General features: G+C 42.1%; 1 protein-coding gene across 3 annotated transcripts in view; it reads right to left on the minus strand.

Moving 5' to 3' along the window:
* Positions 1-11407, minus strand: part of Tmod3 (tropomodulin 3 (ubiquitous)) — a 54254-nt gene that overhangs the window by 2837 nt on the left and 40010 nt on the right. For all 3 annotated transcript variants that reach the window (XM_013010293.1, XM_013010291.1, XM_013010292.1), the window contains exons 7-10: positions 9656-9786; positions 5469-5576; positions 3179-3322; positions 2127-2271 (exon numbers count right to left, since the gene is read on the minus strand). In XM_013010293.1, coding sequence (XP_012865747.1) covers positions 2127-2271; positions 3179-3322; positions 5469-5576; positions 9656-9786 — 528 coding nt within the window. The remainder of the gene's footprint in view (positions 1-2126; positions 2272-3178; positions 3323-5468; positions 5577-9655; positions 9787-11407) is intronic.

Genomic DNA, 11407 nt, shown 5'->3' on the forward strand with positions numbered 1-11407 from the left:
CTACTGCTTGAGCCACAGCGCCACTTCTGGTTTTCTAGTGGTTTATTGGAAATAAGAGTCTCATGGTCTTTCCTGCCCGGGCTGGCTTTGAACCGAGATCCTCAGATCTCAGCCTCCTGAGTAGCTAGGATTACAGGTGTGAGCCACCAACACCTGGCCTTGCTAGCTCTTTTGAGTTACAAAATAACAGGCTGCTGAGAGACAGGATATTCAGGTTTTCTGTTTTATCTATGGGCAGAGATCACAGGATAGTGTGAAAATACATCAGGCTGAGAGCAGAGGACAGGGAGCTTGCTGCACAGGAGAGGGTGATGGGCAGAGCCATTTCTGACTCTGTCTCACCTAGGGCCCTTGTGACCTTCCAGTGAGGTACATAACAGCTCATCCACTATGCGATAAGCCTGTAATCTTTGACTTTTTTGTCAGTTGTGGGGCTTCAACTCTGGGCCTGGGTGCTGTCCCTGTGCTCTTTAGCTCAAGGCAAGTGCTCTAACACTTGAGCCACAGTGCCACTTCCGTTTTTCAGGTGGTTAATTGGAGATAAGAGTCTCACAGTCTTCTCTGCCCGGGCTGGCTTTGAACCGTGATCCTCAGATCTCAGCTTCCTGAGTAGCTAGGATTACAGGCTGAGTCACAGGGCCAGGCAAGCTATGACATTTTAAAGTCAACTGTAAGTCCTAACTAAACTCTTTGTAGACAGGTTGTAGCCAGGTTGAAGCAACGATCAGGTCTCATGATAAGCTAATTTCCTGTGACCAAAAAAAAAAAAAAAACCAAAAGTTTCTTAATCCTGAGGCAATAATAGTTCTCACATGTCCCCTACATAATGACCAAAGACATATAAGTTCTTTATCATGTACTTCTAGGGTCTTCTGCCAACTCAACCTCTTAATCTGCTGATGTAACGTTTCCATTCTGCATTTATTCTAGCCATGAGTATTTATGAAGCTAGTGTCTGACCCAGCCCAATGCTGTGAGTGCCAGCTCTCAGCATCCTTGGCTTCATCAGCTGCCTCTCACATCTCAGCCTCTTTCCATGGCACTCCCACTCCTTAATTTGTTTGTGGTGCTATCTGATCACTGAGCTACATCGCCAGCCCACTTCATGTATTTTTATTACGTACCTATTTGTTAAGCATGATTTAAAAGGTATAGATTCAATAGCCTCAAAAAGGTTACAAGGTTGGAAGTACAGGCTGTGGTTCAAATGGCAGAGCACTAGCTTTGAGCACAAAAGCTCAGGGAGAGTGCCCAAGCCCAGAGGTTGAGCCCAGGACCAGCACCCAAAAAAAAAAAAAAAAAAAGCCAATGATTAATTTACAAATTAAATAGAACTTAAAGTGGGTAGGCCGAGTGATAAAGATGATAGCACTGTAATCTTGTGGATCTCTCTCTTCATAGCCAGTTAAACCAAGGAGGACACAGAGGCTCAAATGGGAAGAAAAACCAAAAGTGCAGACACAGTAACCTGGCTTATTTTTTCTGCTCCAGAAACTTTAAAACACACCCCATACTGTTCAGGAAATAGCAGAGGAGGTGGGTATAGTTTGAGATTATTTGTGAACTGTTAATCTTATTTCAAAATCACCTTAATAATACATTTGTACCCTATTCAAACTAGCCAATAGAGAGCAGACCATGAACCTGAGCTCAATCAACCTGAGCAGAGGGGCAGGGTCTGCTGCGTTAGGAATAAATACTGGAGCAGATGACCTGCTCTGTGTGCGTGCCAGATTTTCTGCTCATGATACATCCTTCTGCACAGAAGGAAATTTGTCTTGCTGAGACAATTCTTTAGTTTCATGTCTGTCGCTGTGGACTCCAAAGCTTGAAGAGCATATTTATAACAAGAGTAAGAAAGGGACAGAAAATGTCACAGAAAGCTATGAATTTCCTTTTTTTTGTCACAGGAAGTTAGCTTATCATGAGATCTGATCATTGCTTCAACCTGGCTGAACTGTATAGTTCAATCAGTAAAAAAGGGAATGCAGATTCTGGAAACAAAGGAGTAATTTCTTTAAATTAAAACTTGCTTTTTTTTAAAAGTAAGAGACACTTCTCCAGTACACAATTTAACAAACGATAAGTTGAAAAACTCACTCAATGTGACCCTGCAGATGTCTTACCTAAGTCATTGTTTTTTGTTATAGCGTTAGCGGCCCTGGTTCGAGGTCCCTGCTGTGTAAACTGATACCCAAACTTAAGGATATTTGTATTTTCCTCCAGCATCTTGGCCATCTCTAACTCTACAGCTGTTCCCAACTGCTGCCTCTGCAAGAGTAAGAAATAACAAATAGCATTTACAAACTAGAAGCAAACTGCTTTTAGGTAAATCAAGGGTAAGATATTCAAGCATGTGCTGATTCCATTGTACTCTAAATTTTCTCAATTTCTAAAACATACATAAAAAACATGCTTTTAGGCTGAAGGCATGGCTCAAGAAGAGTATTTTTTTTTGGGGGGGGGTCCGGTATTGGAGCCTGAACTCTGGGCCTAGATGCTGTCCCTCAGCTCTTCAGCTCAAGGCTAGCACTGTACTACTTAAGCCACAGCGCCACTTCTGGCTTTTTTTTTCTTTTTGCTTATGTGGTGCTGAGGAATCGAACCCAGGGCCTCATGCATGCAAGGCAAGCGCTCTACCACTGAACCACCTTCCTAGCCCCAAGAAGAAGAGTACTTGCTTGGCAAGTGTGGGGTTCAATCTCAAGTACCACAAAATAACAAACTTGCAGAGTTAAAGAGTTGCTCTAGGGCTGGGAAGGTGGCTCAGTGGTAGAGCGCTTGCCTTGCATGCATGAGGCCCTGGGTTCGATTCCTCAGTACCACATAAGCAAAAAAAAAAAAAAAAGCCGGAAGTGGCGCTGTGGCTCAAGTGGTAGAGCGCTGGCCTTGAGCTGAAGAGCTGAGGGACAGCACCCAGGCCCAGAGATCAGGCCCCACAACCAACACCCCCCCCCAAAAAAAAGAGTTGCTCTAGATAACACCTTTAAACATTAAGTTAATATTGTGTATAGCACAAATGTCCTCAGACCCCCTTTCAGCCACTATTTTTCTGAAAGGACTCCCTGACAACCCTTCCCACAGCCATCCTGGGGCTTGAGCCCTAGATTGGGGTGGGGGGGGGATGGGGGCAGAGGGGGAAGCTACTGCTTCCTCTACATTGTTGTAGAATACTGACCTGATTGTCGATCTTAAGCTCTGCCAGGGTCTCATTTTCCTTTAAAGCATCAATCAGTGCTAGAACTCCAGCTGCAGTAATGAAGTTGGACTCCATATTTAAGCTCTTCAAAGTTTTGTTCACTTTCAACATATCTGCAAAAGCCTAGAAATTAAAGAAAATACTTGGAGATTAAAATTTCATCACTATGACAGGTGCTGGTAGCTCATGCCTGTAATGCTAACTACTCAGGAGGCTGAGATCTGATGATCACTGTTCAAAGCCAGCCCAGGCAGGAAAGTCCATAAGACTCTTATCTCCAATAAACCACCAGAAAACGGGAAGCGGTGCTGTGGCTCAAGTGGTAGAGAGCTTGCCTTGAGCTGAAGAGCTGAGGGACAGCGCCAAACCCAGAACTCAAGCCCTACCACTGACAACAACAACAACAACAAAATTGATCAGTAGTGGCTCATGCTTGTAATTCTAGCTACTCAAGAGTCTGAGTTCCAAAGGATCTCAGTTCCATTGAAGATAGCCAAGGCAGAAAAGTGTTTTAGAGTCCATCTCCAATTAATCAGAAAAATGCTAAACTGGAGGTTCAAGTGATACAGCACCAGCTGGGCAAAGCAAGCAAGCATGAGGTCCTAAAAAAACTGTTAACACAAATTTTATACTGCATATGCATAAACAAAAATGTTTATTACCATATATTCCTTATTTTCTTTTTATGCAAGTATTAGGGCTTCAACTCAGGGTTTTGTTCTCTCACTAGGCTTTTTGTTCATAGCTGGTGTTCTACCACTTGGACTATGCCTCTACTTATTTGACTTATTTTTTGACTGGTTGTGGAGCTTGAACTCAGGGCCTGGACACTGTCCCTGAGCTCTTTTGCTCAAGGCTAACACTCTACCACTTTGAGCCACAAAGCTAATTTCCAGTTTTCTGGTAGTTAACTGGAGATAAAGAGTCTCATGGACTTTCCAGCCCTGGTTGGCTTTGAACCTCAATCCTCTAATCTCGTAAGTAGTAGTTAGGATTACAGGTATGAGCGACCAGCACAGCTCTACTTCTGACTTTTTTACTGGTTAATTGGCAGTAAGAGTCTCACAGACTTTTCTGCCTGGGCTGGCTTCTGAGATCTTCAGATCTCAGCCTCTTGAGTAACCAGGATTACAGATTAGTCACCAGTGCCTGACAAAAAAAATCATTCTTGACACTATGTAAATAACTGCCATAATAATGGGTAAGATGACAGAAGCTGCTTGGATCAGGGTAGTAGTAATGAAAATGATGAGAAATAGTTGGACTCTAGAACTATTTTGAAGACAGGAAATAAATATATGCTTATTGCTATGAGAAAGAGAAGTCAAGGATGATTCATGATTTCTTTGACTATTGGGGTTTTTTTTAACTGTATTATTTTTGTCTTTTCTTTTTTGGTACTGGGGATCGAACCCAGGACGTTGCACTTGCTAGGCAAACGCTTTGCCACTGAGCTACATCCCAGCCCTTTTTGACTATTGGCTGGAGAAAGTGAAAGATGCAAAAGTTGCCATTTAATAAGAGAAGAATCAAGAGAAGGCATGGATAGGAGTCAGGACTTTGGTCCAGGACTCTGATGAAAGGCTGTGTATTAGATATCTATGTATAGCTGTCAAGTAGATAGCTTGGCATGGGTATAGAAAGAGGTATAAACCAGAAATAAATAAAAATATTGGTTCTCATCAGCATATGTGGATAATACATAGCAATAATACAGAATGATATCACCCAAGAAAAGAAAAAAAACAAGCCTTGGAGCAATCAAATGTTTAGGAGATGAGCAAGTACCTGTATGAGGACCTTAGAATGTCCACTGAAGTTGGAGAAGAACCAAAGGGAGTGTTATTTTCAAAGCCAGGGTGGAATTTATTCGAGGAATGCAAGGTTGGCTTAATATACAAAAATCTATCACTGAGCTGGCACCAGTGGCTCACATCTGTAATCCTAGCTACTCAGGAGGCTAATATCTGAGCATCATGGTTCAAAGCCAGCCCAGGCAGGAAAGTCCAGGAGACTCTTATCTCTAATTAATCACCAGAAAACCACAAATGGTGCTGTGGCTCAAATGATAGACCACTCACCTTGAGCTGAAGAGCTCAGGGACAGCGCCCAGGCCCCATCACCTGAGGTGGGGGGAGAGAGAACCTAGTATAGGATATATTGTCTAATAGTGAGCTAAAACACCAGCTGAAAGGAGGAAGTAAATCCTGGTTATAAAATCACAACTTTTCCCCTCTGTAACTGATGTTACCAGCAGTGGCATACTTACCACAGCAATGGGGTCATTGCTCCGGGTGGCTGCGAGACTGAATTGCTTCACATGTGTGTTATTTTCCAAAGACTTTGCAAAATCTTTCAGGGTAGGAATTGGAATGTTCTTGAAAGATAGAAATGTGAAACATCATATTTTCAGCAAATCAGACCACTAATCAAATATATTTGCTGCTTTTTTTTTTGTTTTTGCTTTTTATTTTTTTTGGGTGGGGGTCCAGTCATGGGGCCTGAACTCTGGGCCTGGGCACTGTCCCTCAGCTCTTCAGCTCAAGGCTAGCGCTCTACCACTTGAGCCACAGCACCACTTCCGGCTTTTTTCTTTTTGCTTATGTGGTGCTGAGGACTCAAACCCAGGGCCTCAGGCATGCAAGGCAAACGCTCTACCACTGAGCCACCTTCCCAGCCTAGGCTGGCGTTAAACTGGAGATCCTCCTAACTCAGACAAGGACTGAATTATAGACATATACCACCATGCCCAGCTTACTCTTTTTAAGTTTTTAAAACATACTCAACAGCAAGGTAAGCCAAGAGCAAAGAGACAAACGGCACATGGTCTCCCTGATGAGTAGATGTTAAATCCAAAATGTAAGGTGATATGACAAAATTAACAAGTCTTAAGAAACAAAGGACTTCCACTCATCTGGTCAAATCACTACTAAATAAGCCCATGCTACTGATCACATATATGGTATATATGTGCACACCAGAGGGAAACCAGGAGGATGACACAGAACTAGAGGGAATCAGGGAAAAAACATACAACAGTGGGACCCATCAGCTGCATTGGACATTGATCAAAATGAACTAAGCAACAAAATGGCAGCGATGGGAAAGAGGGAACAGCTGGTGTTATGCAAAACAAAAGAAATGTACATATCACCCAATGTGGAGAAATAACTGTATTGCAAAGCTCATAGAACTCATAAATGTTATAGATCACAATAGACAATTTGCCTCATGGAAGTTAGAATGTGTTTGTGACTTTAACTAAGCATCACTATCCCACAATACTGTGAAATTTGTGAAATTATGTAATCACTTAATCACAATAAAGAATTTGAAGAAAATAAAAAGAAACCATAAAAAATTTTAAAAAACGTACTCAACAATTAATAAACATGTGATAGTGTACAAATGCGAATATCAATAGTATTCTCTGTATCATTTTACTTATTTACTTTGGTGCATTTGCATTAGCTATTGCTCATACTACTATTTCTCTGGCACTTAACAAAGTACTCTCATTTTACTTTCCATTATTCTTAGGACATGTAGTCAATCCCTGGCTACTCAAGGAGAATCCACTTTTCTTTTTTCTTTTTTTTGGCAGTCATAGAGCTTGAACTCTGGGCTTGGGCGCTGTCCCTCCACTCTTCAGCTCAAGGAGAGTGCTCTATCACTGAGCCACAGCGCCACTTCCGGTTTTCAAGTGGTTTATTGGAGATAAGAGTCTCACCGGCTTTCCTGCTCGGGCTGGCTGTGAACCCTGATCCTCAGATCTAAGCCTCCTGGGTAGCTAGGATTACAGGTGTTGAGTCACTGGTGCCCAGAGAGAATCCACTTTTCTAATGAGTGTAATCACTGAAGTAGATGACTCACTACTCTCCTCCACTTAGTGACCTTTTATCAAGAGAGATTAACTATACTTCCTGCAGGAGGACAACACAGGGCAGGGTACTGATTTTAAGACATCGAGTTCTTCTTATAGCCTGATAGTTTTTTTTTGTGGGTCCGGTCATGGGGCCTGAACTCTGGGCCTGGGCACTGTCCCTCGGCTCTTCAGCTCAAGGCTAGCGCTCTACCACTTGAGCCACAGTGCCACTTCCAGCCTTTTTCTTTTTGCTTATGTGGTGCTGAGGAATCAAACCCAGGGCCTCAGGCATGCAAGGCAAGCGCTTTAACCACTGAGCCACCTTCTCAGCCCCAGCCTGATAGTTTTTAGATTATTAATTTTTACTTAGAGATAAATACACAGGGACTGAATTTTCTTTCTTTTTTTTTTTTTACAAGTCTTCTCCAAGGCTTTCCTCATAGAAGAAAGACACACTGAAAGTACAGAGTACTTATGCCCTAGGTTGTATAATTTCCAGATGCTTCCCTTTCCAAAACCTCAATTCAGAGAAATCAATTACAAAGAGGAATTTGTAAGGTCCCTGCTATGCAACGGACAGGAGCCAAGACATAACCTGAGTTTAAGCTTTGCTGATCATTATTCTTTTTTTTTTTTTGGTCAGTAGTGGGGCTTGAACTCAAGATCTAGGTGCTGACTTGAGCTTTTTTACTCTAGGCTTGTGATCTACAACTTTGAGCCACAGAGCCACTTCCGGTTTTTCTGGTAGTTAATTGGAGATAAGAGTCTTATGGACTTTCCTGCTCAGGCTGGCTTTGAACTGTGATACTCAGATCTTAGCCTCCTGAATAGCAACCATTACACACACGAGCCACTGACACCCAGCTAATCATTACCTACCCTTATGCCTTATTTCCTCTTTACTTACTCTAAAGGAAAGTTATATTGTTTAAAACCCAACAAGAAAGCCAGGCACTGGTGGCTCATGCTTGTAAACATAGCTACTCAGGAGTCAGAGATCTGAGGATAGTGGTTCCAGCTCTCTCTCTTTCCCAGCTCTTTCCCAGCTGTCTTTCCCAACTCTCTCTTTCCCAGCTCTCTCTCTTTTTCCCAGCTCTTTCCCAGGCCTATCCCAGACGTGTGGAGTGCCAACATGGCCTGGTCCCAGCAGGTCTACTGAATAAACCTACCCCTTACCTGAATACCACGTGTGTGGTGCTGTTCTTACTTGGCTACCTCTTTTTAAAAATCTAACAGGCAAGAAGAAGGAACGCTGCAATACCTGTAATAGCACAGATGAGGCTCATAGATACTATGCCAAATGGAAAGGCTAGCCTGCAAGGCCAGGTACTAAGGCTGTCATCTATACACATTCTGGAGGAGGTGAAATGGCGGGAAGGAAATGCTGTCAGCAACAAGGGTAGGGTGGAGATGACTACAGAGGGGGTCTGGGGCCTACGGACTTCTTCACTGTGGAGGCAGTTGTATAACCGAATGTGTGAGCCTCACATAGGATTGTATACTAAAAGGAGACTTCTCCATGCATATAACCTTAAGAAATTTGATTAGAAAAAGAAAAGCTGGCCAGGTGCTGGTCGCTCATGCCTGTAATCCTAGCTACTCAGGAGGCTGAGATCTGAGAATTGCAGTTCAAAGTCAGCCCAGGCAGGAATGTCTATGAGACTCTTATCTCCAATAAACCACTAGAAAACCAGAAGTGGCACTGGGTAGAGCACTTGCCTTGAGCTGAAGAGCGTAAGGACAGCACTCAAGCCAAGAGTTCAAACCCCACGATTGACAAAAAAAAAAATAATAATAATAATAATAAATAAAAAGAAAAGCTGGGCTGGGAATGTGACTTAGTGGTAGAGTGCTTGCCTTACATGCATGAAGCCCTGGGTTGGATTCCTTAGTACCACATAAACAGAAAAAGCCAGAAATGGTGTTGTGGCTCAAGTGGTAGAATGCTAGCCTCTGACAAAAGTAGCTCAGGGACAGGGCCCAAGTCCTGCGTTCAAGCTCCAGGACTGGGCAAAAAAAAAAGCTGGGGTGGCTGGGAAGGTAGCTCAGTGCTTGCCTTGCATGCCTGAGGCCCTGGGTTCGATTCCTCAGCACCACATAAGCAAAAAGAAAAAAGCCGGAAGTGGTGCTGTGGCTCAAGTGGTAGAGCGCTAGCCTTGAGCTGAGGAATAGCACCCAGGCCCTGAGTTCAGGCCCCATGACCGGACCCCAAAAAAAAAAAAAAAAAAAAAAAGCTTAGGACAGTGGCCAGGCCATGAGTTCAAGTCCCAGGATCGGTACCAAAAAAAAAAAAAAAAGAAAAAAGAAAAAGACTTAAAGGTCCTAAAAGTGGGTAATACTTTATAAGCCAGAGAGATTTAAGGGCAGTATGTAGGGCTTGCATTTTTAAAAAGTAAACAGAAAATACCGTTCTATAATACTAAAAATTGAAAGAACCTACTATATTAGCATATTGTTAGTAGCAAAATCTTTAAAGTGAGAAGACTAAGACCCTTTGCATCAAAACTGTCAAGCTACTGTCCAAAGTTCACCTGACTCAAAATGAAACAATTCTGTTGATCTTTTATGAATTATATGCTCAATATACTTACCTTTATATTATTCAAATTAACTTCAACAAGACGAGCATCATTTTCTTTAATTCTCTTTAAGCTCTCTTCAACATTGGTTGGATTTGGTGGCTCATCAAACACTGGAACAATTGTTTCCCCTTTTACTACATCTGTAGTAACAAATGAAAAGAGCAAGGATTGACTGACATGACCTTGAACTTGAACCCTCCTATCTCCAGCTCTTATGTACCTGGGATACAGGCATAAACCACCAAACTGAGCCTAGACAGTTTTACTTTTTATTCACATATACTTATGGACTGTGTAACTATGTTATAAAAGCATATTATTACCTTCATAATTTAAACACTCCCTATAAATAAACTAAAAATAAAGCAAAACAAAAACCTTTGTTTTAGGCCATTTTAATACTTCACACCAGGATGTTTTGGGGGGGTTGAATAGTTTTTCCTCCTGAATCTGATTTTATAATATAGTTTCTTTTGCAAAATTACTGTTGATTCCTTAAAAAATCAGTAACACTGATAATGTCAGTAAAATTAAGTTTGGCCAGGCACTGGTGGCTAACTGTAATTGCAATTACTTAGGAAGCTAAGATCTGAGGACCTCAGTTTGAAGCCATCCCAGGCAGGAAAGTCTGTGATATTCTTATCTAAAATTAACCAGCAAAAAGCCAGAAGTAAAAGTATGGCTCAAGTGGTCTAACTCCAATCTTTTTGTTGTTGTTGTTGGTCAGTCATGAGGCTTGAACTCTGGGCTTGGGTACTATTCTTGAGTTCTTCAGCTCAAGACTAGTGCTCTACCACTTGAGCCACAGCGCCACTTCCAGTTTTCTGGTGGCTAACTAGAGTTAAGAGTCTCATGGACTTTCCTTCCTGGGCTGACTTTGAACCGTGATCCTCAGATATCAGCCTCCTTAGTAGCCAGGATTGCAGGAGTGAGCTACAGGTGCCCAGCTCAAACTCCAATCTTGAGCAAAATTGCATCTAAACCTGAATTCAAGCCCCAGTACTAAAGAAAAAAAAGAAAAGAAAAAGTTTAGCTGGGCTGGGAATGTAGCTCAGTGGTAAGAGTATGTGTCTAGCATACTCAAGGCCATGGTTTAGAAGAAAAGGCACCTAGATTTTATACTGCTTAATCAGTAATATTTACTGTGGTGAGAATAGCTCTTATTAGATTTGTCAACACATAAAAGAAAACATGCTGGCTATTCTATTTTCAATGGCTTTCTCTGTCAATACTATCAAACTAGAATTTCAAGTTGAAGAATATATATTTAACATTTGATATATAAACACCGAAGATGAAAAATGGAGACACAAATATACATTTCCTAAAATACTGAAATTCATAAAGCATCTTAAATACTCACTTGAAAAATGTTGGTCGACTCCATTACTACTGCCCACTACGTTACAGAACTGCGCGTTTGTTATCAGGTTGTGCATCCCAAGAATAGCTATAAATACAGGAAGAGGGAGTTACTCTTATTTCCATCTGTTTTAAACTATGTCTATTTTTTCTTTGGTCAGTCGTGGGGCTTGAACTCTGGGCCTGGGTGCTGTCCCTGAGCTCTTCAGCTCAAGGCAAGTGCTCTGCCTCTCGTGCCACAGCGCCACTTCTGATTTTCTGGTGGTTTATTGGAGGTAAGGGTCTCATGGACTTTACTGCCCATGCTGGCTTTGAACTATGATCCTCAGATCTCAGCCTCCTGAGTAGCTAGGACTACAGGCATGAGCCACTGGCACCAGTTTGTTTGGTTTTTTTAAG

This window comes from Dipodomys ordii, unplaced genomic scaffold (genome assembly GCF_000151885.1).
Source record: "Dipodomys ordii isolate 6190 unplaced genomic scaffold, Dord_2.0 Scaffold11, whole genome shotgun sequence".
Classification (NCBI taxonomy): Eukaryota; Metazoa; Chordata; class Mammalia; order Rodentia; family Heteromyidae; genus Dipodomys; species Dipodomys ordii.